Source organism: Trichechus manatus, unplaced genomic scaffold (genome assembly GCF_000243295.1).
Source record: "Trichechus manatus latirostris isolate Lorelei unplaced genomic scaffold, TriManLat1.0 scaffold00049, whole genome shotgun sequence".
Taxonomy (NCBI): domain Eukaryota; kingdom Metazoa; phylum Chordata; class Mammalia; order Sirenia; family Trichechidae; genus Trichechus; species Trichechus manatus.
Genome location: NW_004443985.1, coordinates 6,766,616 through 6,792,107, shown reverse-complemented (window position 1 = coordinate 6,792,107; position 25,492 = coordinate 6,766,616). Strand labels below are relative to the sequence as shown.

The 25,492-nt window shown below is 40.8% G+C and overlaps 1 protein-coding gene across 4 annotated transcripts in view; it reads left to right on the top strand.

Annotated features, from left to right (window-relative positions):
* The first annotated feature begins 605 nt into the window (after positions 1-605).
* The window catches only part of CNOT10 (CCR4-NOT transcription complex subunit 10), an 84,651-nt gene continuing 59,764 nt past the window's right edge, over positions 606-25,492 (top strand). The window contains exons 1-4 of one of the 4 annotated variants that reach the window (XM_004377349.1): positions 606-936; positions 17,759-17,853; positions 18,625-18,786; positions 23,107-23,257. In XM_004377349.1, coding sequence (XP_004377406.1) covers positions 915-936; positions 17,759-17,853; positions 18,625-18,786; positions 23,107-23,257 — 430 coding nt within the window. In that variant the 5' untranslated portion in view covers positions 606-914. Of the gene's footprint in view, positions 937-11,725; positions 12,678-17,758; positions 17,854-18,624; positions 18,787-23,106; positions 23,258-25,492 lie in introns of those variants that run through there. The other 3 variants (XM_023732245.1, XR_002824275.1, XM_004377348.2) reach the window with 3 other exon arrangements.

Here is a 25,492-nt window from a genome sequence, read left to right as displayed (position 1 = left end):
GGTGGATGTGGGGAGGAGGCTGAGGAGGGATTACACGCAAGTCCACAGCACATGCAGAGAAACAGAAGGCTGAAGTGAGGAGTGTGGAAAGATGATAGTGATGGTCAGAGCCAGATAGATTATCAAGGGTCTTAAAAGGCATTTAAGGAGTTTGGACTTGCTGCTGAGAGCAATGGATGGTTTTGGGTAGGTGCAGACATGATTAGATTAGCATTAAAAAAAATATCTCTGGCTAAATGAAGACGGTCTGGAAGGAGAAAGACCAAACAATGAGGTTGCCACGGCAGTATTCTTTGTGAGGGATGACAAGGGCATGGGAATGCAGTGGCAATGGACCCAACGCTTAGCACATAAATGTCACGTGTAGTTATTGTGATTTTATGTAAAATAAGAGCTGAATGCGCTAACGCTTAGGTATTTTAATCAGGATAAACAAAGGAGAGTCTTACGCAAGTCGGTTCCGATCTACTCAGCACGTGGTCACTCCGCCGGGCTCCCCAGGCGCCACTGACCACGTGACAGGCCTGGCGTGCGTGCACGCGCCGCCGGGGGCGGGGCGCGTAGGGACGCCGGCGTGGGGCGGGGCGAAGGCCGCTGTCAGTTCCCACGCCTCCGCGCGGCTGGCCGGCCCCCGGAAGTGGTGTGTCCCAGGGCGCTGCAGGGCGGAAGTTGTGTTCGGCGGGAGGCGGTGGGGCCGCCCGATGGAAAGGCTGCTGATGTTGCTAGACGACGCGAACGCGAACCAACCTCGTCACTTCCTCAGCCCGCCGTCCGCCCACTCCCGAGGCCGGAACCCAGGGACCCGCAGCCGGGTGGGCACGGAGTGGTCCTCCGAGGTCCGGGACAGCGGCTAGCCCTGCGACGGGAGGCGGGCCACGTCACCTGCGGGGAAGAACCCGAACCGAAACGGGAAGATGGCTGCGGACAAGGCTGCAGGTGAGGTCCCCCGTCCCGCGGGGTGAGACGGCGGGACACGCGGGGCGACAGACCCTGCGCCGTGAGGCTCGGGGCCCCGGGCTGGGGGCTCGGGGGCGGAAACTCGGGGACCATTCTAATTTGGGCGTGTGCATTTCTCTCCCTCATCCCGTCTCTTGACCATCGCTAACGTGAGGCTTTGGGGTCCAGGTCTGGTAGTTTTTTACTGAAGTGCAGCGTGAAGCCGCCACTGACCGTCTTTGCCCTTCTCTCCAGGTATTCCTGGGCCTCAAAAGCTTACATCTATTTTTACCACTTCACTTCTCCAGATCCCTATAGCAAAGGCACACCAAGGGGAAATTCACACCGGAGCACACAGCTTCCTTAATGCCCCGTAACTTTAGGCTGGGACTTACCTGGGCTGTTTCGGCCACCTCAGGCTGCCTCTGGTCAGCGACGTTCTATGAAATTAACTTTGTGAAAACTATGTATTTCAATAGTTTGGACATTACAAGGTCTCAGTGCGATCTCTGCTCCCTAATATCTTGCGTTTAGGACCTCAAGATTCCTCATTGTCCTCAAGATTTAACTAGTTAGTCTCGATGATTTTCTTTACGGATTACAGTCCCCATTACTATAATCTTCCCCATTAAGGAAAAGAAAATTCTTTCCTGCCTAGCTCTGGGAAGATCTGGCTAATACGGTTCCTGCAAGAACTTAGTGTCCTCTGTGGCGTCCAGGTTTTATTGGAAAGAACTTAAGTGGTAGGACTTAGAAGTGGTCTACACTTGACTTATTTTCCTCCTAAATTTTATTTATTTAGTTGTTGTTGGGAATACACACCAATTCAATGGTTTTTACATGTACAATTTAGTAACATTAATTATTCTTCAGATTGTGCAACCCTTCTCACCTTCCTTTTCTGAGTTGTTCCTGCCTCATTAGCATAAACTCACTGCCCCCTGAGGTTCCTATCTAATCTTTTGAGTTTCCCTTGTCACTTTGATCCTATGTAGATAGTTTTAAAAAGAACATAAGGCTTAAGGCAGGCCTTTTTTAGTAGTTAAGCTAAACTACTGTTTGGTTTTAAGATGACTTCAGGGGATATTTTTGGTTTAAAATTTAAAGATTATCTCAGGACAGTAATTTCAGGGGTTCTTGCACCCTCCGTGGCTCCAGAAAGTCTAGAGTCCATGAGAATTTGAACATCTATTCTGCATTTTCCCCCTTTTGATCAGGATTCTTCTATGGGATCGTTGCTCAAAATGTTCAGTAATGGTAGCCGGGCACCATCCAGTTCTTCTGGCCTCATTGCAAAGGAGACAGTTGTTCATGGAGGCAGTTAGCCACTCATTCCATATCCTCCGCCTATTCCTGACTCTCCTTCTTCATCTGTTGCTCCAGGTGAATACAGACCAATTGTTGTGCCTTGGATGTCCTTTTGTAAGCTTTTAAGACCCCAGGTGCTACGCAACAAACTAGGAGGTAGAACAGAAGCACTAAACATGTTCTTAGGCTGACTAACTGGGATGTCCCATGAAACCATGACCCTAAACCTCCAAGCCAAAGAACCAAATCCCATGAGATGTTTGGTTGTACATAAGCAGCCTCAGCAGCTACTGTCTTTTCTTTTTTTTTGGTCATTGTTTTAAATGTATCTATCACACAACTTTAGCGAGTTCAACTTTTTACAGGTGTACATAAGCAGCCTCAGCAGCTACTGTCTGTCCTTTTTTTTTTTGGTCATTGTTTTAAATGTATCTATCACACAACTTTAGCCAATTCAACTTTTTACAGGTATACAACTTATTGACAGCAATTACAATTATTAGCTGTGCAACCCTACTCTTAATCTATGAAATTTTCCTTCACTGTTGCCCCCTTTTTCCCTCCTCCCTCCTGCCCCTGGTAGCCACTGATAAACTTTGGTCTCTGTACATTTGCCTTTTCTTGTCTTTTTATGTAAGTGAGGTCATACAATATTTGTCCTTTTGTGTTTGACTTATTTTGCTCAGCATAATGTCTTCAAGCTCCATCCATACTGTAGCATGTATCAAGGTTTCATTTCTCTTCCTGATTGAGTATTTTTCTGTTGTGTGTATGTACAACATTTTGTTTATCCACTCATCTGCTGATGGGTGTTTAGGTTGTTTCCACCTTTTGGCTGTCATGAATAGTGCTGCTGTGAACATTGGTGTACAAGACACTTAGACTTTTTACAGTGACATTAATTTAAAAAGATGAAAAGTAAAATCTCTGTATACTGTAGAATTTAGTTAGTCCTGATCTTAATAACTGATAAATTAACTTTGATTCAAAATTAAAGGACACTGACCCTAATGCAGTTACAGATGAATAAAATTCTTAGAGGATCTCTTCAATAATCTTCTACTACTAAGAAGAAAAACAACAGGGTAAGGGGTTAGAAAGTAAGGGTAAGAGAGTGTTATATAGAATTTTAGATAGGTTGATCAGGGAACACCTCTGGTGAGGTGACATTTGAGTGGAGACCTGAATGAAATGGAGGAGTGAGCCATATAGAATGGGCAGGGCACAGGTGGGGAGAGTGTCCAAGGCAGGAAGCAATCATGGCCTGTCCAGAGCTGGATAAGGAGCCCAACATCTTCCTTCTTCATTTAGGGCAATGGCTCTGTTCCCCAGTTTACCATTTCTGTTTGCCCGTACCATTGCATCTGCCTGCAATGACCTCTTTAAGCCTAAAGCCCACCAAGTTTTCAAGTCTTTCCTCAATAAGCCTTCTCTTTTCCTCTACTTCTTGTTCATTCATTAATTCACAAATAACGAGTGTTGGGCACTGCCGTGTTGTTGTTGTTAGGTGCCGTCTAGTCAACTTCAACCGTAGTGACCCTGTGTACGACAGAACAGAACTCTGCCCGGTCCTGCGTGATCCTCACAATTGTTGCTGTTTGAGCCCATTGCTGTAGTCACTCTGTCAGTCCATCTTGTTGAGGGTCTTCCTCTTTTTTGCTGACCCTCTCATTTACCATGCATGGTGTCCTTCTCCAGGGACTGGTCCCTCCCGATAATGTGTCCAAAGTACATGAGATGAAGTCTTGCCATTCTCGCTTCTAAGGAGCATTCAGGCTGTACTTCTTCCAAGACAGATTTGTTTGTTCTTCTGGTAGTCCATGGTGTATTCAGTATTCTTTGCCAACACCATAATTCAAAGGTATCAGTTCTTCTTTGATCTTCCTTATTCATTGTCCAGCTTTTGCGTGCACATGAGGTGATTGAAAATACTATGGCTTGGGTCAGGTGCACCTTAGTCCTTAAAGTGACATCTAAGCTTTTTAACACTTTAAAGAGGTCTCTTGCAGCAGATTTGCCCAGTGCAATGCTTCGTTTGATTTCTTGACTGCTGCTTCCATGGATGTTGATTGTGGATCCAAGTAAAATGGAATTGTTGACAGCTTCAATATTTTCTCCATTTATCATATTACTTATTAGAGTCCAGTTTGAGGATTTTTGTTTTTTTTATGTTGCGGTGTAATCTATGCTGAAAGCTGTAATCTTTGATCTTCATCAGTAAGTGCTTCAAGTCCTCTTTACTTTCAGCAAACAAGATTGTGTCATCAGCATCTTGAAAGTTGTTAATGAGTCTTCCTCCAATCCTGATGTCGCATTCTTCCTCACGCAGTCCAGCTTCTTGGATTATTTGCTCGGCATACAGCATACGACACACCGACAGACAAGTGGTGGGGGCACTGCCATAGACATTAGAAGAACTGATATGGTACACTCCTTGCTCTTGCAGTCCTACTGTTCAGTCTGTTAGAGGAGACAGACTTGACTAACATAGTTGCATTTCTGCTTGGTAAGAGGTATGCCGTATTAATAGAACGTGTAGCAGAAGAATAAGGCCCAGAGTGATTTGGGGGCTGTTTCTTCGGTTGGCTTATGCTTAGAGGCCATGTTGTAGAAACTTCTCCTACTGAGATAGTAAGGTTGAGTTTGTATAAAGTGATGAGTGTTAGCGTGACTCCCTTGGATCGCTCTGCTCCTCCTCTCCCACCCCGTTTCAACTGCTGTGGTTCTGGCCTGAGCTCTGAATATGTTCCACTTCAGGTTACGCGGCCTTCTCATTTACCTGTCTTCATTGTTTGTCTCCTCACGTGAAGCCCATCCTCCTCACTGCTGCCCCTTCATGTTGTTTCTAAAGCACAAATTGGATCATGCCATTCCCTCGCTTAGAAACTTTCTAAGGCCATGCCATCGATCGGGCATCACGTCTGCCCTCCTCAGGGTGGTTTGTGAGGCTTGTCTCAGTCTGTTTCCAGCTAATGTTTCCATGTCGACACACCCCAGCTCTTTACACCAGAAATGACTCGAGTGCATTGTGCTGCTTTAAGGCCCTTATTTCTCTTCTCTGCCTGGTGAGCAGTCCTCATTCAAAGTCTCGTTCACATGCTCCTTCCTCTCTGAGCTCCTGAAGTCAGGATCCTTGTCACAGAGGGTCTTGTGTGCGGTTCTTCGTTAGGTACGAGAAGGGGACCAGTGAAAAGATTTAAGTAGGTAAGTTACCTGATCACACTGGCTGTGGTAGAAGGTGGGTTTAAGTGAAACAAGACTAGAAGCCCAGAGACCAGCCAAGAACCTGTTGCGGTATTAATTTATGCAGTAAATCTGTATCCATGGTCTGCTCAGCCAGATTGTACTTTAGACAGTGGACAGGGAACAAGGTGACAAAGTCTCTGTCCTCAGGGAGTTTATAATGTAGTGTGAAAGACAGATAAAGATGCAGACAAAATAAAAAATAAGATTTCAAGTTGTGACGAATGCTGAGAGAAGAACGATGAGTAAGAGGATAACCGAGGGCAAGGGCCCTGTTTAGGTAGATGGTCAGAGAAGACCGCTCTTAGAGGTGACATCTGCACCCACCCACTGCCACTGAGGTGATTTCAACTCATAGCAACTGTCCTAGTCATCTAGTGCTGCTGTAACAGAAATACCACAAGTGGATGGCTTTTAGCAAAGAGAAGTTTATTTTCTCACAGTCCAGTAGGCTGCAAGTCCAAATTCAAGGCATCAGCTCCAGGAAAAGACTTTCTGTCTCCGTCGGCTCTGGAGGAAGGTCCTTGTGATACATCAGTCTTCCCTTGTTCTGGGAGCATCTCAGCGCAGGAACCTCAGGTCCAAAGGACGCGCTCTGCTCCCGGCACTGCTGTCTCGATGGTATGAGGTTCCCATGTGTCTCTGCTTGCTTCTCTCTTTTATATCTCAAAAGAGATTGGCTTAAGACACTATCTAATCTTGTAGATCTCATTAGTATAACCTTATTATAGTGATAGAGTTTACCACACCTAAGGAAATCACAGATAACCTCATCATAGTGATAGAGTTTACAACACATAAGGAAATCACATCAGATTACAAAGTGGTACACAGTTATACAATACTGGGAGTCATGACCCAGCCAAGTTGACAGATAGTTTTGGGGGACACAGTTCAGTCCATGACTACCACCCTATAGGACAGAGTAGAACTGCTCCACGGGGTTTCGAAGGCTGTAAATCTCTACGGAAGCAGACTGCCACATCTTTCTCCCGTGGAGCCACTGGTGGTTTCGAACCACCGACCTTTCGGTTCGCAGTTGATTGCTTTAACTACTGTGCCACCAGGGCTCCTTGACATTTGCAGAGAGACCCAAAAAATAAAGAGCCAACTATGTAGGGGAAGAATGATCCAGGTAGAAGGAACAACAAATGTACAGACCCTTTGGTGGAAAAGGAGCTTTTCTTGATGGAACAACATCAAGAAGACCACTTGAATATCAACTCCCTGAGGACAGGAATTTTTGTCTGTGTTAGTCATGATACAGCTCCAGTGCCTACAACAACACCTGGCATATGGTGGATACTCAGTACATATTTAGAGCATTGTGAGCAAAGGGAGCATGCAGGAAATCAAGTCAGAGTTATGGCAGAGGCCTGCTCATGTCCGGCCTCGTAGGCCGTGGAAGAAGTTCCAATTCCTTCTGAAGAATGGGAAGCCCCTGGGAGTTTTCAGCAGGAGCGTGATGTGATCTGATTTATGTTTTAGCTGGGCCTGGTGAGAAATGATGAAGAATTAGTAGCATGGGCTTTGAAGTCAGACAGCCTCGGTTCATCCTAGCTAACCCATTGCTGTTGAGTCAGTTCCGATTCATAGCAACCCTATAAGACAGCGTAGAACTGCCTCATAGGGTTTCCAAGGCTGTAAATCTTAAAGGAAGCAGACTGCCACATCTTTTTCCGGTGGAGCAGCTGGTGGGTTCGAACTGCCAACCTTATGGTTAGCAGCCGAGTGCTTAACTACTGCGCCACCAGGGCTCATCCTAGCTCGGTGGCGCAGTGGTTAAGAGTTTTATCTTTTTAATTTCTTCATAATAGTTTTTTTTTTAATTGTTATGAAAATGTACACACCAAAACATTTCGCCAATACAACAACTCCTAATAGCTTTTTAATTTGTTTACCTGACAGGACTGTAGCTTATGAGGATGAATTGGGGTAAGGTGTATGTCTTAGCCCAGGTACTTTACTGCTTTACCTTGAGTTGCAAAGAGACATAGCAGGTCACACACATGTGGAGTTTTTCTGGAAGGATGGCAAGGAGAAACTATACTTCTGAATAGTTCATAGTAGAGAGAAAGGGGTGATTTGTGTGCCCAGCTTCTTTGCATTTCCTGTTTCCAGTTGGTCAAGGCTCACCCCCGGGGAGCTGCTTTACTGTGCTGCTGAGTTGCGTGGCTTCTCAGTGACTGGTCAGCCAGCAGTTCCAACACCCTGAGTTGTAGTATTTCACCCAAATCCTAAAGGGAGAGGTGTCCACATGTGGGTTGTGATCTTATATAAAACCAGTGTCATTTTTAACTAAGAAAATACCAACAGTGTTTTAGGGTGATTTATTTGACTTTACTTTTAGAGTTATTGGAAAGACAGTAAAAACCTAGGCTTGAAATTATTTGAGGGTTTAGACCATGGAGATGGTAGTGGTAGGTTTAGTAGGAAAAGATTGATAGCATTATAAAGGAAGGACAGGTGGGAGCATATGACTAATGTGGAATCAAGAGAAGAGTACTTAAAGTTAGCTTCCAATTTTTGAGCCAGGATGTCCAGAAAAATGGTAGGAAGGACAAACAAATGGGAAGATTTTGAGCCAAGGCTATTTTTATGTTATTTAAAGCACCCATTATTATTAAGCGTACAAGGTAAAAAGTGCAAGTCCTCCATTGCCCTTTCCCAGTCCCACTCTCCAGGTAACCAGTACTGAGTCTGTGTGCCCTTCAGACTTTGTCTATGGCTGCCCAAACGCACGTTGACTTAAAAATGTATATACGCAGATGAAGAAATAGACTAAGCAATACTGTCCTGCCATTTGCTTTTTTCAGTTAATATATATTGTTGTGAACATATTCCCAGGTCAGTAATGTAGATATTGGCTTGGTTTTTGTTTGTTTTAATACACTTATTTTTTAGAGAAGTTTTAGGTTTACAGAAAAATTGAGCAGAAAGTATGGAGAATTCCCATATGCCCTCTTCCCCCAGCACACAACTTCTCTTATTATTAACAGCTTGCATGAGTCTGATACATTGGTTAGAACTGATGAACCAATATTGATACATTATTATTAATTAAAGTCCATAGTTTACATTGGAGTTCACTGTTTGTGTTGTACAGTTCTGTGCTTTGGTTTTTTTTCCCTTCATCCTACTTTTTTTTTTTTTTAATTGTGGTAAAAATATATATAACAAAACATTTGCTATCTCACCATTTTTTGCATGGATAGTTCATTGATGTTAATTATGTTCATCATGTTGTACAGCTGTCAGCTTTATCCATTTCCACTTTTTTTCATCACCCTTAACAGAAACTCAGTGCCCCTACGCAATGACTCCTCTTTCCACCGTCCCTCTCACCCCTGGAAACTACTAAGTTTTTGCTTAGGAGGCATTGAGTTTATGTTAAATGGTGGTAGAATAATTCAGAAAAGGATAGTGATAATGGTCACGCAACATGAAGAATTATGATCAGTGTTACTGAAATATACATATACATGTAGATTGTTGGAATTGGTGAGTGTTTTGTTGTGTATATTTTCACTACAATGAAAAAAGAGATCTATGTATTCCCAGGTAGACTACTACATAAGGGATGTTGTGTCAGGTAAGGTGTCACATCTAGAAGCATATACATCCATCTACCATCGTTGATGATGATAATTTTAATCACCCGGTCAAGCTGCTGACTGATTTTTTTTTTTTTTTCCACCTTAAAATATTCCTGACTTATCTCTCGCCTGCTGCGCCCCAGTGCTAGAATTAGCCATTTCTCTAAGGAGCCCTGGTAGTTGAGTATAATTTTAATAGCTGGAAGAGTTGAATGATCCTAATAGATATTTATTTAATTCTGTGTTTTTTCTCCTTCATTTTCTCTCAAATTCAAATTTTTCAGATCTTGAAAAGTACATTTATGCCAAATAAATGCAAAACCCAAGCAAGTGAAGGCTTCATAGGTGGGGTTTGTAGATAAGGACTTGAACACCTACCTAGGATTCTGGGCTGTGAGAGACTACACCATTTGAAGGACATTGATTCAGTAACTATAAATTTGTCCATATTTGGTATTTTTTAAAACTTTTTTATTACAGAAGATTTCAAACATCCAGTAAATGAAAAATAAGATGAACGTCCATATACCCACCACCTAGTTCAACAGTTGTTACATTTTGCCATATGTGCTTTCTCTATCTCTAGCTATAACTTTTAACATTGAATCAGTATGAAATAAGTTATTGGCATTCTGGGACTTCATTTCTAAATGCATCAATATGTATTTCCACAATGGTGAAGAGCTCAGCTGCTACCAAAAGTCATCAGTTTGAATCTACCAGCTGCTCCTTGGAAACCGTATAGGGCAGTTCTAGTCTGTCCTACAGGGTTGTGATGAGTCGGAATCGATTTGATGGCTTGGTTTTAATGACTAATAATGTTGAGCATCTTTTTATATGCTTGTTGGCCATTTGTATATCTTTTTTGGTGACATATCTATTCAAGCCCTTTGCCCATTTTTTAATTGGGTTGTTTGTCTTTTTGTTCATTCTTTTTTCTTTTTGCTCCTCTGGCTTGATAGTAATTGTCCTATCTTCATGTTCACTGATTCTTCTGCCAGATCAAATCTGCTGTTGAACCCCTCCAGTGGATTTTTCATTTAGGTTATTGTTCTTTTCAGCTCCAGTATGTCTGTCTTTCTTGATATTCTCTATTCTCATTTTACTCACACACCATTTTTCTGATTTCCTTTAGTTTTTTGTTTTTTTAAACTTTTTGAGTATATTTAATACTGTTGTTTTAAAGTTCATCATCTGGGCTTCCCCAGGGATGAGTTCTGTTACTTTATTCTTTTGAAGGAGTCATGCTTTCCTATTTCGTTGAATGCCTTGTGATTTTCTGTTGAAACCAGGACATTTGACTATTATAATGTGGTAACTCCGGAAGTTAGATTCTTCCCCTTCCCTGAGGTTGTTGGGGTTTTTGTTGTTTGTTTTAAATCATTGAAACTGTAGTAGTCCATTTATTTAGAGACTTCCTCTAACTGTTTTTGCAAAGGCTGCCTTTCTCTACATACGTAGACCCCGAAGTCTCTGTTCCTTAACCGTGTTCAGCTAGTTTTTTGACAGATTTCCTTGAATGCCCAGGGTGGGGGTAGGGGGAAAACCTCTCTTTATGTTTGCAAATTGGTTCTGTGCTAAGGCCCTTCTTCAGCACTTAGCCAGGTTTTATTGAGCCTAGAGGTGAGCCCAAGGTGGAAGTGTAGGGTGTTCTAAGGTAATTTCTGATTACGTGCCCTGGGTATGCATGTGACTTGCTTAATTCCTCCACGCACAAGGTGTTTTTAAAAGTCTTCTTTTCCAAGAGAAACCTTCCCTGGCTCCTCCTTCCAGTCTTTAGGTGTATATTGTGCACCTTAATTGCACTCTTTAGCTACAGGCAACTACAGCCTTTGGGCTTTGCCTACTGGCCCTCAGCCCAGACATGTCAAACCAAGATGACCACCTTGCTTTAGTCCTTCAGGCAGTCCCCAGACAGGTTAGAAAGACACAACAAAGTTGGCTCTGCTCTATCTAAAGCCAGAGACTAGACTATTTCTCTGGGAATGTGGGGCACTGTGATTTTAAGATGGCCACGCCAGACCAGGGAGGGGGTTGAGTGCAGGTGACTAGAAAACCAAAGTTTACCTGTCATTAAGATGTTACATTTTGCCCACACCATCTTGCACTAGACCTCTTATATTTGATGTTTTAAGTGTTTTTAACGTTTAAGAATTTAGAGCAACATACTAATCTTGTTATTACGATTAAAAATGTGTAATTGAATGAGTAATTGATTATACTTGTGAATTTAAGTTGAGTCCTTACTATATTTGTATTATTGACAGCACATCAAAGAGTACTTAAGAGTTACTCTATATGTTTTGTTTTTTAGATTTATAAGTTAATATATATTTAAGTTCTCAGAAAATGTTTGTTTTCTTAAGTCAAGCAGTTATACCTAAAATTGAACGTATTAAAGATTCTAAAGTAGTTAAAACTTTGTTTGAAAGAGCTTAACTCTGTAAATGAGATCAAATATTCATTATAGCCCTTTAAAATCAATGTAGGTTTCCTAGACCTTTAAATAGAGTAATAAGATGTCTAAGTTGAATGTAAAAGTAAAAAATGTAAAAATCTAGGCTTTATTAATTTATAACTTCAATAAATCTAAAATTAATGTTTAAAGCTAGAGTAAATCTCATTTTTTTAAATGCATAAAAACTGCTCTCAGATATGAAAATAAAAATACCCACTGGCAGTGGCAGTGTGTGTGCTTTGGTTGTCTTCCCCAGAGCATGCTGGTATTCTTGATTTGATTTCATTTTCTTTCTTTCTGAAGCACTAGACAAGATGTTCACATCTGTAGCATAACTGGTTATGAATGGCTTATTGTTTGGGCTCTGCAGTGTGTGATCTCCGTTTCTCAGCTCCTCATGTCCAACCTACAGTGAAAAGGAAACGTGTCTTATGGAATATTTGTTGCTTTTTGGAAGATAGCTCCATTGGTCACTCGTTACTTCTCTAAGTTATGTAGAGGTCAGCCATCTATGTGTGGGCTTTTGATAAATCAGGTATACTTGTTGTTTAGGTGCTAGAAGAAATGCATGTGAGGTATGTGAACTTCAGCTATATGGTGACTTTGTTGAGCCTGGATTACTTTTCTTTGAAATGGCATCCTTGCCAAAACATTTCTCCACAAAGGCATGTCAGTATTTTGCAAACATAGCAGATTTCCTTCTATCTTAATGCATTCCTTTTTTCTTTGAAAAATTATCTTTTCTTGAACATCATTGGAGCTATGTATTGACAAGTGTAGGTTGCTTGAAAGCTCATCTTCCAATCAGATTTGAATTGTTAACGTTCTACATTGGAATGTGTCTCTGCTTTCAGTTAACTGGTTTTTAGTTTTGAAAAAGCACTGTGTTTCTTTTCTACTTAGTTCAAACCTAAGGGCATTTGTTTGGTTAGAAATGAAGCCTGTTGGCTTGAAGAGTGTCAAGATTTGTGAATCAAAGAGCTCTGTTCGCCTAGGGCAGCCATGTTCGTTAGGTCAGAGTAGAAGGAAAGTCAAGCCTTTGAATGACCCCTCATCATACTCCCTTTCAATTGGCAATGGAGACTACTTTTGGACGAATAAAGAAATGTTGTGGAATTATGTGCAGACTCTAACTGGTAAGAAATTAACAGTTGTAAATAATGACTTTTAAAAACATTTTAAAAACCGATCATAGAAGAAATACTTGTTCATCGTAGAAAATTTAGAAAGTTCAGAAAGAAAATTAGTAATCCCACTGTAGTGTATTTTAAAAAAAAAAGAGTAAACTTTCATCCTAAAGTAAAAGAATTTAGATAAAATAATGGTTGGTTAACATGTAAAAGGTTATTTATTGAGCTTAGTTCTTTGACATTGGTGTAGAGATAGGAATTTCAGATTTTCTTGTCAGGTTTAAGTCCAGCTTATTTATTTATCTTAAAACCTGGCTTCTTTCCTTTCCTGGAGAATTTGGGGAGAGTTTTGCAGTCCCTAGGGGATGACGATAGCAGTGGCCATATGCGCCGCTTGCTTTTTGTGGACAGTAGAAGCTTAAACTCCTCAACTCCTCAGTGAATTGTTAGATGTGTCCCTCTGCCTATACTTATGGGTCATTCTCTCACAGGCCCAGAAGGTCCCATTAAAGAATGTCATCTGATCTAGGGAGAGCATGTTTTGGAAAAAGCTATAAAGATAACTTAATGGCAGACTAAGAATTTTTGGCATTTGGTTTAAATGGACACCAAAAAAACCAAACCCATTGCGGTCGAGTCGATTCTGACTCACAGCAACCCTGTAGGACAGTTAGAACTGTCCCACAGGGTTTCCAAGGAGTGGCTAGTGGATTTGAACTGCCAGCCTTTTGGTTAGCAGCCAGCCGCTTAACCACTGCGCCACCAGGGCTCCATACTTATTATAGAGGGAAGATAATTTTTTAATGTGATAAGTTGCGAGTTGAGCTTCAACCTAAATCCCTCCTGTGCTTTCTGGGGTCCTGTAATCCTGTGTCCCATTTTAACACATTATTAAAGTAGTTGATCCTTACTGTTATGGTGCACCTAGATGTTTGCAAATGTAAAAGAAGGGTCAGAGCAAAAATCCCAGAAAGTGGGATGAAAGTACAAAGACATCAGACTGTTAACAGTTATTTGCAGTAAAGATTGTAGAGACTCTTTGTGCTTTATATGTGTTTATTGGTTTTGTAATAAAAATTTAACATGTATATTGGGACATTGAGACCATTTTTGCTAAAGCAGCCCTAGAGGATTTAGCTTCAAGCATTGGAGGGCTTTGGATTTCAGGCTGAAGCATCAGTTCATTGTGAGGGGCGGGGTCCCCATATAAATAAGAAATCCAAGTATCATGAGACTTTGAAGTGTTCTTTAAGTCACAGATGATGACATTACTCTTTTATTTATTTTGTGTCTTTGGTGAAAGTACACAGGAAATTAGGTTCTCATTTAATAATTATTGTACATATTGTCTAGTGACATTGGTTACATTCTTCATAATATCTCTGTATTCTCATTATTTCCATTTTGATGGTTCTATTCCCATTAATCTAGCTTCCCTGTCCCCCCTAACCTTCTCATCTTTTGTCTAGGGTAATTGTTAACCATTTGGTTTTGTCTAGATGATTATTTTGAGGAGCATGGTACTCATGGGTGATATTTACTTCATGGGCCAGTCTGTCATTTGGCTGACAAATGACTTCTGGGAGTGGTTTGAGTTCCAAATTTAAAGAGTACCTCCGGGCGATAGTCTCTCATGCCATTACTTTTACGTGTCTGTTTGCAGCCCATGGTATCACATTTTTGCAATGTTCACTTCCGTTGGTCTTTTAATTAATGATGCAGGGAATATCTACTGGTAAGTGGAATCGAGAAACAGAATACTCTATGAGAGATGTTGAAATATAAAAGGCACCTTTTTAAAACAAAACACAGGTTTTTAACAGAAAAAGAAAAATAGTAACATTAAAAATGACAAATAATCCTGGGTTCACATCACCTATTTAGTATTCTTTCCAGAAATGCTGAACTGAGTGTGGTCATGAGGAAACCCAGAATGTGGGATATTCTACAAGATAACCAGCTTGTTGTTGTTGTTGTTAGGTGCTGTTGAGTTGGTTCCAACTCATAGCAACCCTGTGTACTGCAGAACGAAACCCTGCCTGGTCCTGCACCATGCTCACAGTCATTGTTATGCTTGAGCACATTGTTGCAGCCACTGTGTCAATCCATTTCCTTGAGGGTCTTCCTCTTTTTTGCTGACCCTGTACTTTACCAAGCATGATGTCCTTCTCCGGGGACTGATCTTTTCTGACAGCACATCCAAAGTATGTAAGATGTAGTCTCACCATCCTTGCTTCTAAGGAGCATTCTGGTTGTACTTCTTCCAAGACAGATACGTTCATTCTTTTGGCAGTCCATGGTATATTTAGTATTCTTCGCCAACACCGCAATTCAGAGGCATCAATTCTTCTTCAGTCTCCCTTATTCATTGCCCAACTTTCGCATGCATATAATGTAATTGAAAATACCATGGCTTGAGTCAGGCACACCTTAGTCTTCAAGGTGATAGCTTTGTTTTTCAACACTTTAAAGAGGTCTTTCACAGCAGATTTGCCCGATGCAATGCATCTTTTGATTTCCTGGCTGCTGCTTCCATGGCTGTTGATTGTGGATACAAGTAAAATGAAATCTTTGACAACTTCATTCTTTTCTCCTTTTATCATGATGTTGCTTATTGGTCCAATTTTGAGGATTTTTATTTTCTTTATGTTGAAGTGTAATACATACTGAAGGCTGTGGTCTTTGATCTTCATCAGTAAAGTAAGTACCTCAAGTCTTCTTCACTTTCAGCAAGCAAGGTTGTGTCTTCTGCGTAATGCAGGTTGCTAATGAGTCTTCCTCCAATCCTGATGCCCCGTTCTTCATATAGTCCAGCTTTTCTGATTATTTGCTCAGCATACAGATTGAATAGGTACAATGAAAGGATACAGCACTGACGCACACCTTTCCTGACTTTAAACCACACAGTATCCCCTTGTTCTGTCCCAACAGCTGCCTCCTGATCTACGTACAGGTTCCTTATGAACACAATTAATTAAGTGTTCCGAAATTCCCATTCTTCGCAATGTTATCCATAATTTGTTATGATCCACACAGTCGAATGCCTTTGCATAGGCAACAAAACACAGGTAAACATCTTTCTGGTATTCTTTGCTGTCAGGATCCATCTGACATCAGCACTCATATCCCTGGTTCCATGTCCTCTTCTGAATCCTGCCTGAATTTCTGGCAGTTCCCTGTCAAAATACTGTTGCAGCCGCTTTTGAATGATCTTTACCAAAATTTTACTTGCGTGTGGTGTTAATGATATTATTCAATAATTTCTGCATTCAGTTGGATCACTTTTCTTTGAAATAGGCGTAAATATGGATCTCTTCCAGTCAGTTGGCCAGGTAGCTGTCTTCCAAATTTCTTGGCATAGACGAGTGAGCACTTCAGTGCTGCATCTATTTGTTGAAACATCTCAACTGATACTCTGTGAATTCCTGGAGCCTTGTTTTTTGCCAGTGCCTTTAGTGCAGCTTGAACTTCTTCCTTCATTACCAGCGGTTCCTGATCATATGCTACCTCTTGAAACGGTTGAACGTCGACCAGTTCTTTCTGGTATAATGACTCTGTGCATTCCTTCCATCTTCTTTTGATGCTTCCTGTGTCGTTTAATATTTTCCCCCATAGGATCCTTTGCTATTGCCACTCGAGGCTTGAATTTTTCCTTCAGTTCTTTCAGCTTGAGAAATGCTGAGCATGTTCTTCCCTTTTGATTTTCTATCTCCAGCTCTTTGCACATATCATTATAATACTTTGTCTTCTCGAGCCGCCCTTTGAAATCTTCTGTTCAGTTCTTTTACTTCATCATTTCTTCCTTTTGCTTTAGCTACTTGACGTTCAAGAGCAAGTTTCAGAGTCTCCATGAGAGAAAGATGTGGCAGTCTGTTTCTGAAAGATGACAGCCTTGGAAGCCCTATGGGGCAATTCTACTCTGTCCCATAGTGTCACTATGAGTCGGAATCGACTTTCAAAAAAAGTTAGGGACCTGATAAACAAAGAAAAATGGGAAACTATTCTGGAGTAAGATAAACTAAAGCAAGATACCCAAGAAGGGAAATGTGTGCATCTTGATTGTTTCCTGGATTGGGAAAAAGAAATAAAGCTACGGTATAAGGTGTTTCTTAGAACAATGAGGAAAAATTGAGTATGGACTATTTGTTAGTTATTATTGAATTATTGTTAATTTTTTATTGTGATTATTTTGATTATGTAGTAGAATGTTCCTAATCTTAAGAGAAGCATGTAGCCATCACCACTATCCCCAAAAGTTTTTCATGGCCCCCAAAAATAGAAAGGTGGTATCCCTTAAGCAGTAACTCCCGATTTCCCCCTCTCCCCAGCCCCTGATAACCGCTGATAAACTTTTGTTTCTGTACATTTGAAACAACTTTTTGAATGTGTTAATCTTTGCTTTTGGGTTTCGAAGCCTATGAAGGTATTTATTCTTTGCTTGGGAATTACCTGTGAGCCGTTATCGATGTTGTTTTCAAATTGTTAAATGTTGTTATATTCCTGAGGAACACTGGTGGCGCAGTGATTGCGCACCTAGCTGCTTAACCCACAGGTCAGCGGTTCTAACCCACCAGCCGCTCCGTGGGAGAAAGATGTGGCAGTCGGCTTCCGTAAAGATTACAGCCTTGGAAACCTCATGGGACAGTTCTGCTCTGTCCTATAGGGTCGCTATGAGTCAGAATTGACTTGATGGCAGTGGGTTATTATATTCCAGCTAGATTATAAATTTCTTGAAGGCATAGTAGGTGCATTTATGATCTCCTCAAATCTCTGGGGCCTGGCATAGTTCCTTGCACATGGCTGGGTTGCAGATACAAGATTTTTAGGAGATCAGAGCATTCTCAGCCCAAAAGTCCTGATCACCAAAGCTGTAGTCCTTACATAAACGAGGGTGGGTCTTCATCATGCTGGACCATGGCTGAGGGAAGGGCGTTTCCTGGGTAGCAGCTTCATTCTTACTCACTAGCTGTCACAGTTGAGAGAGAACTCTTTCAACTTCATTAGGAAGAAGGCAGTTAAGACAACTAGGGACAAATTCACCTCACAACTTTTATTTCTACAGAACTGTAAAACTTGTGTGTTTACAGAGCAGGGAGCAGAGAAACCTGAAGGGACAGGTCAGTCCTCTGGGATCACTGATCAAGAGAAGGAGTTATCAGGCAGTGCTTTTCAAGCCTTCACGGTGAGTAGGTGGTTTCTCCTCATCTGCTCCGTGTTTAGGAGTCTGTCAGGTATGACTCTTCACCATGAACTTTTAAATGTATAAGTTTTGTTCTGTAATAATTCTAGAGTTGAGTTTAGGGAGAAGTAGGTTTACCTTTAAAATAAAAACTGTCTTAGACTTTTAACTAAATATAGTGAAAGGAGTGGGAGTGGTTTGACCTGTTTCCGTTTTTTGTATTTTCATAAACATGTTTTAACTCTTGCAGGGTTTTTCTTTTTTTTTTAAGTCTTTTAAATTTAGATTTGTAAACATATGGGTCAGCCTTCATTTCACTACTCGGGTCAATTTTTTTCTCTTCGAATGTACTTTAAAATGGAATCCCAAAAGTTTATTGTTAAAACTTTTTTTCTGACATGACAGGATGTAGAAGAAAACCTTATTTGATTATCATGTTACATAATGTAAATAGAAGAACTTGATAGTTGGGTATTCAAAGTACATTTACTAGAAATTAAAATTACAAGTAATGTTGCCTTATTTGTCTAGCCTCGGTTATTGTACCTCACGGGGTATGCATATCAGTGTCAGAGTTTGCTTCTTAGGAAACAAATACCCGTAATTTCTTAGTTGCTCTGAATAGTGCTTCATATAGTGACTTCATTTGGTATACGGAAACTGTATCTTTTTTTTAAAGAGTTTTTAAACTAAAGATAATGGAAATATATTTGGAAATAAATGAATTGTTCTTAAAGCTGTTATGTAATTTAGTTTGTGTGTGTTTTTTTTAAGGCTGGAAATTATGACACCTGTCTGCAACACCTGGCCTGCCTACAAGATATAAACAAAGATGATTATAAAATAATTTTGAATACAACAGTAGCTGAGTTTTTTAAAAGTAACCAAACAACAACAGACAATTTGAGACAAACACTCAACCAGCTGAAGAATCAGGTGATACACGAATGAATATTGCTATAAAAATACTGTGATGTTGTTCAATTTGTGAAATAAAAACAGTTCAGGAAAATAAATGTGACTCCTCACCCGACATTGATAGCATAATTTGTAGTGTATCTGAAACATTTCTTGGTATTGATTTTATTTGTATAAAATTATTATTCCAGGAAATGAAAGGTTATATGTCATGTGATTTTATTTTCTATCAGGTTTTATTAATTTGAACAGAGTAGACTAATAGGCCACATTTGGATGAGCTTCAGAGTTTTGCGGAAGAATTAAAGTAGAAATGAATAAAGACACTTAGCTGCTGAGAAATAATCTTATCTGTAGGTGCAGAGATCTGATTAATAATAATAATGTCAAGTTGTTTCAGAACTTTGGATCAAGAGATAATTAAATAGAAGATATTCTGATTAATATACGGTTTGGGGCTTACATTTGTCGGTGTTCTGCTGATAACAGCAACATTTCTCCTGTCCCAGGGCTAGACTTTTGATGTTCCGGAAGGCTAATGATGATGCTGATGATGATAGGATCCGCTAGCAGTCATCTAGTGCTTACTGGGTGACAGGAGTCTGTGCTAAGCACGTCGTATGCATCATCTCACTTACTCTTCCCAGCAACCCTATGGAGTAGCTGCTGTAATTCTTTTCATTGTACAGGTGGGACAGCGGAAGCACAGGGAGCTTGTATAAATTGTCCAGAAACACACAACTTTTAAGCAGTAAAAGCTACATAGACACAGATCTATTTGACTCTAGGTCCTGCGCCTTTAATTACTGCTTCTTGATAGAAAGGATCTTGAAACCTTTCTGAGCCCCTGTCCTACATTCCTGAGTACCACTGTAGCATTACCCTAAAACCTTGTATAGTTGAGAAGTAAGTGACCCCTTCAGGCTCTTCATAATTCTATGCAGGAAGAAAGTAATTTTAAAACCCTGTTAAAATTCTTCAATGAAAATGAGAATAATAGCCAACATTTATTGAGTAACCCAAGCCATGGTATGCATGCGAAAGCTGGACAATGATTAAGGAAGACCGAAGAAGAATTGATGCCTTTGAATTGTTCTATTGACAAAGAATATTGAATATACCATGGACTGCCAGAAGACTGAACAAATCTGTCTTGGAAGAAGTACAGCCAGAGTGCACCTTAGAAGTGAGGATGGTGAGACTTCATTTCACGTACTTTGGACGTGTTGTCAGGAGGAACCTGTCCCTGGAGAAGGACATCATGCTTGGTAAAGTACAGGGTCAGCGAAAAAGGGAAAGACCCTGCATGAGATGGATTGACACAGTGGCTGCAACAGTGGGGTCAGACATGGCAGTGACTGTGAGGATGGTGCAGGATCAGGCAGTGTTTTGTGCTGTTGTACACAGGGAGCTATGAGTCAGAAGTGACTTGACAGCACCTAACAATGGACAGTGAGTGCTTACTTGATGCCGTGGATCATTTAAGTGTTTTTATGCCTTATCTCATGTAATCCTCACCGTAAGGTTACTATTATCTCAGTTTTAGAAACGAGGCTTAGAAAGTCTAATAATTTTACACAGCTAGTTTTTTTAGTAAGGAGAGGAACAGAATTTGAAACAGGCCTTCTGTCTCTTGAGCCTGTGCTTGTAACCACCTTGGTCTTTGTAAACTTACGCATCATGATGTTTTATCATTGCTATAACATTATTAGCCAAGAGAACCTGGAGCCCCAGAATCAAAAAAAAACTCTTGCTGAGGTCTAGGATTTGTGCGCTATGACCCAGTAGACATTTTCTGGAGGACAGATTGGTTTGGTCTTTGAGCACAAGTTCAGCCTTACAGCTTTTTCTAAAATAAGTTCCTGTAAACTTCCTGTTAAGCCAGGAAAACTTTGTTTTTAAAATCCTTTCACCAGCCTTTACTGTTACTAAAGGTTGGTTCAATAGCCCCACAAGTGCCTTCAGCTCTTGAGTTTCCCAGAAGTGTTTATTCTTGCGTCTTGTGACTTTCTCTAAGTCATACTTCTGTTCAAGGTCACATGTCCAGGGCACAGTGACACACCTTTTCAGCCATTTCGACTTTCACTGGCATTTTATTTAATGAGTAGTTTTTGTTCTGACTGGAGCCATTCCTGGATTATTTGGTGAATCGTAGAAATGTTGTCAACTTACTCATGTCGTAAGTTCAACCACTGCTTGGTCTAAAGCTCCTTAATTTATTCAAAGCCCCTCTATTTTCTGGCTAAGAATTAACCCTCTCTTAGCTCATTCTTGGAAACCTTGGTGGCATAGTGGTTAAGAACTACGGCTGCTAACCAAAAGGTCGGCAGTTTGAATCCACCAGGCGCTCCTTAGAAACCCTGTGGGGCAGTTATACTCTGTCCTTTAGGGTCGCTGAGTCGGAATCGACTCAACGGCAGCGGGTTTGGTTTTGGTTTTTAGCTCATTCTCGCTCTGTCATGTAACTGTCAAGAAGAGTTGTCTTTCTTTGGGAATTGAGTGAGTCTTCTTTCTTTGTTTAAAGAAACTATTTTTACTCACTTGAAGATTTGACAAGTGAAGATTATATAGAACGCCCACACTAATTGAGAGCTACAAGCTGTCGGTCAGCTAGGGCCACTTGCTGACGTTTGAACCTGCCTGTCCAGCTCATCACATGGGTGACTGCAGTCTGCAGAAACCAGATTACAAATCATGGTATATCATGAACCTTCGGGTTCCTTGGTGGTTTCCAAACCAAGGTTGTTAAATCCATGTATGTCATGGTCTTGTTGTTTAATTTTGGGAAATACGGATCTTAGAATTAATTATTTAACATTACACAGTAATTTATCGCAGTCTTCCTTAAGGCAAGGAAAAGCCGGTTTTAATACAGAGGGAATTCCACTTTATGTGTTATGTGGAACTACGAAATGGTTGTGTGACTTGGTTAAAATTTAAAAGCCTCGTGCTACAACTTACAGAAGGGGCATACAGATAGTCATTAACTTCCGTATGCGAAGTATTCCGAGTTTTTTCCTTCCGGTATCAGTTGTGTATATTAGGTTGCTAGTGAAGCCCATAAAAGCCTACTGTAATCACTATATGTGACATATGTATTTTGTTGTTACTTAAAAGATAAACTTCTGTTTTTATTATGGGAACAAAACATGAACATTATAGGAAAATCGGAGGATACAGTTCCTAGAGGTATGGTCTTCGGCAAGATACTTAAGCTCTCTGTGCTGGCTTCCTTATTTATAAAATGAGAGGTATAATATTATCTATGTCCTTGAGGTATTTGTTGTTGTTAGGTGCCATCTAGTCAGTTCTGACTCACAGCGACCGTACGTACAACAGAATAAAACACTGTCCAGTCCCGTGCCACCCTCACAATCATTGCTATGTCTGAGCCCATTGTTGCAGCCACTGTGTCGATCCATCTTGTTGAGGGTCTTCCTCTTTTTCCCTGGCCCTGTACTTTACCAAGCATGATGTCCTTCTCCAGGGACTGGTCCCTCCTGATAATATGTCCAAAGTATGTGAGATGGAGTCTCGCCATCCTCGCTTCTGAGGAGCATTCTGGCTGTACTTCTTCCAAGACAGATTTGTTTGTTCTTCTCGTAGTCCATGGGATATTCTATATTCTTCACCAACACCTTGAGGTATACCTGTTGCCGTCGAGTTGATTCTGACTCATAGTGACCCTGTAGGACAGAGTAGAACTGATCCATAGGGTTTCCAAGGAGTGGCTGGTGGATTTGGACTGCTGACCTTTTGGTTAGCAGCCGAGCTGTTAACCACTGCTCCACCAGGGCTCCACTTTGAGGTATGGTGAGGATTAAATGACATGGTCTCTGTAAAAGGTTTAATGTAGCAAGCCTGGCACATAGTAAGTAGTTAGCTGTTGTTTAAATTTTACTTTAGTTTTTACAAAAATGTAAACAAGCTATACGTTCCACATGAAGTTTTTGTAGGAAAGTTCATTGTAAGTTCTGTCCATTCCCCGTGTAGTCTTTCACAACTCGGGGCTGGAAAGTAGGACCAAGCCTCATTGTCAGGTAAAACCAGGACTATGTCTTCACAGTGGCCAGGAAGAGAATCACCTTGCCTTGTGCTAGGTGCTGAATAAAATCCCCCTAAAGTGTTTTCTTTAACAGAATTTTATCATGGAACAGATGAATGAAATGATTTTTAGTATGCGAGAGTAATTAAAATGTAGAGATTCTGTTGAAAGTGTGGGAAATTTCAGCCTAAGAAATTTTGCTCTATGTTCCTGTTGATTCATCTAAGTTTTCACTGTTACCTTTTATTTTCTTACTGTTGTATAACACATAGTCCCTGCTGATTGTTTCATAGGTCCACTCAGCTGTTGAAGAAATGGATGGACTAGATGACGTTGAAAACAGCATGTTGTATTACAATCAGGCGGTCATTCTTTATCATCTTCGACAGTATACAGAAGCGATATCAGTTGGCGAGAAACTTTATCAGTTCATAGAACCTTTTGGTATGTTATTTGTCAAGTCAGATTTTCCTGTCTTCTCATATTTGCATACTTCTACCTAGATAATCTAAGTCAGAAAATTACACATCAGTATTTAAGGAAAGGAAAAAAAAAACTTACATTTTCTTAATGGTTAGAAAAGTAAAAAAAACTTTTTTAACTTATAATTTTTAGATGAATCCACATTTTTTTTAAGCTCCTCCCCAGATTTTCAAGATAACTTGCTAGAAATGCTTTCTAATTGAAGACGCTGATTTTTTTTCCTTTGATTTTTTTTTTCTCTGATGTTCAAATACCACCTTCGTGTACCAGATCCTTTTCTTACTTGAGTAGTGAAGTAAGGAAGGAACATTCTAGAATGTTAGGGGAGAGCGTAGTATTTCATTTGGTCTGTTGACTGAAATTTTTGTGGGTAATCAGACGCAGTAGCACGGAACTGTGTTAGTTTTTTTTAAAACCTTACCTAGCTTACTATTTCTGGCCTCAGGTAGGGGTAGCAAGAAAGGGGAGAGCAAAGTGGAGAAGAGGGCACCAGTAAATAAAGCAGCAGAGGGATGGTCCAACAGGGAAGTGATTGTTAGAGACGGCCCTTGGTTTCCAGCCCCCAGTCAGATTTCATCTGTGATTTGCATTTTTGTCCATTTCTCTAATTTATTCCAAGTTCCAAGAGACATTTTCACACCCATAATCTTAAACAAGTAATATGCTTGAAGAATAGTTACTTCTTTTTTAATTAAAGTCACAAATAGGAATTCCTAGTGTATGAGTGCCTGATGGCTGCCATGGCCACCACAGGACAGCTGGAGTAGGGTGCTGGCTTCTCTCTGGTGCTCTGGGTGGTAGACAGCGTTACTGCCTCACGGGCTTCCCTTTTGCTGACCACCAGTTGAGCAGCTGATTGCTTTGGCTCCAGGGCGGCACATTCATGGTGCTTCTTGTCTTTGCCCCAATCCTGAGGGCTGGGCAGCTGGGCAGGAGAGACGTCAGTGATAAGGGTTTGTGTAACTGGTGTCCAGTTCTTTCCTTTGTATAGCTGGAAACCAGAATTATACATCTGGGATAGCACAGATGTATTTCTCTGTAAAACTACCATTATTAATGGTTTTTAGAACCCCAGAACAGTTCATGAAATTCTGTTAATCTGTACTGTGGCAGAACAGCATACAGCAAACTAGTCAGTATCCAAATCTGTCTTTCTTCTTCGTTGGAAATTGCTATTATTATTTGACTTTATTACTTAGATTCTTGATACAACATGCATTTATTAAGCACCTCTGGGGATCATGCAGTAAACAAAATAAAGTCTTTATCTTCATTAAGCTTGTACCTTAATGGAAGAGAGAGATACACACCCAATAAATACATCATATAATGTCAGGGAATTAAATGCCGTAAAGCTAAAATTGGGTAAGAGGAGATTGACTGGGAATGTTATCTTTCGATAAGGTTATCAAAACCAAACTCAGTTGGCTGTTGAGTGGATTCCAACTCATAGTAGCCCTTTAGGACAGAGTAGAACGGCAGCCCCCATAGGGTTCCCAAGGCTGTAATCTTTATGAAAGCAGACTGCCACATATGTCTCCCACTGAGTGGCTGGTAGGTTCGAACCTCCAGCCTTTCGGTTAGCAGGTGAGCACTTAACCACTGCGCCACCAGGGTTCCTGAAGGTTATCAAGAAAGGCCTCTAATGTGACAGCATCTGAAAAAAGACCTGAATAAAGGGTTGAAGGTAGCTGTGCTCCTCCTTAGTGGAGGAGCATTCCAGCCAGAGGGAGTAAAGTATGCGGAGATCCTGAGGTGAGGTCAGTGTGTGAGGGGAACAGCGGGGGGGCATTGTGATGGAGCTAGGTGGCGAGAACCAGCTGGGGCAGACCTGGTGAAGCCTTGTAGTCTAGGTAAGGACTTTTTATGTGTAGAAGGAAGCCTTTAGAGATGTGTGGCCTTTGAGCATCTCCTGATCTGTTGTAAATGGATCAGTCTGGCTGCTGAGTAGGAGCAAGAGTGGAAACCAGAAGGCTTGTTCGGAGGCTCTTAGAACTTTGATTGTGGCAGCCGCCTTTTTGACCTGGTTTTCATCTTCTTCTTCTTTTTTTTTTTAAATATTTTGTTGTACTTCAGGTGAAGGCTTACAGAACAAATAGTTTTTCATGAAACAGTAGTACACATGTTGTTTTATGACATTGGTTAACAACCCCACAACATATTAACCCTGTAACTTCTGCACCTTTTTTTTTTGGT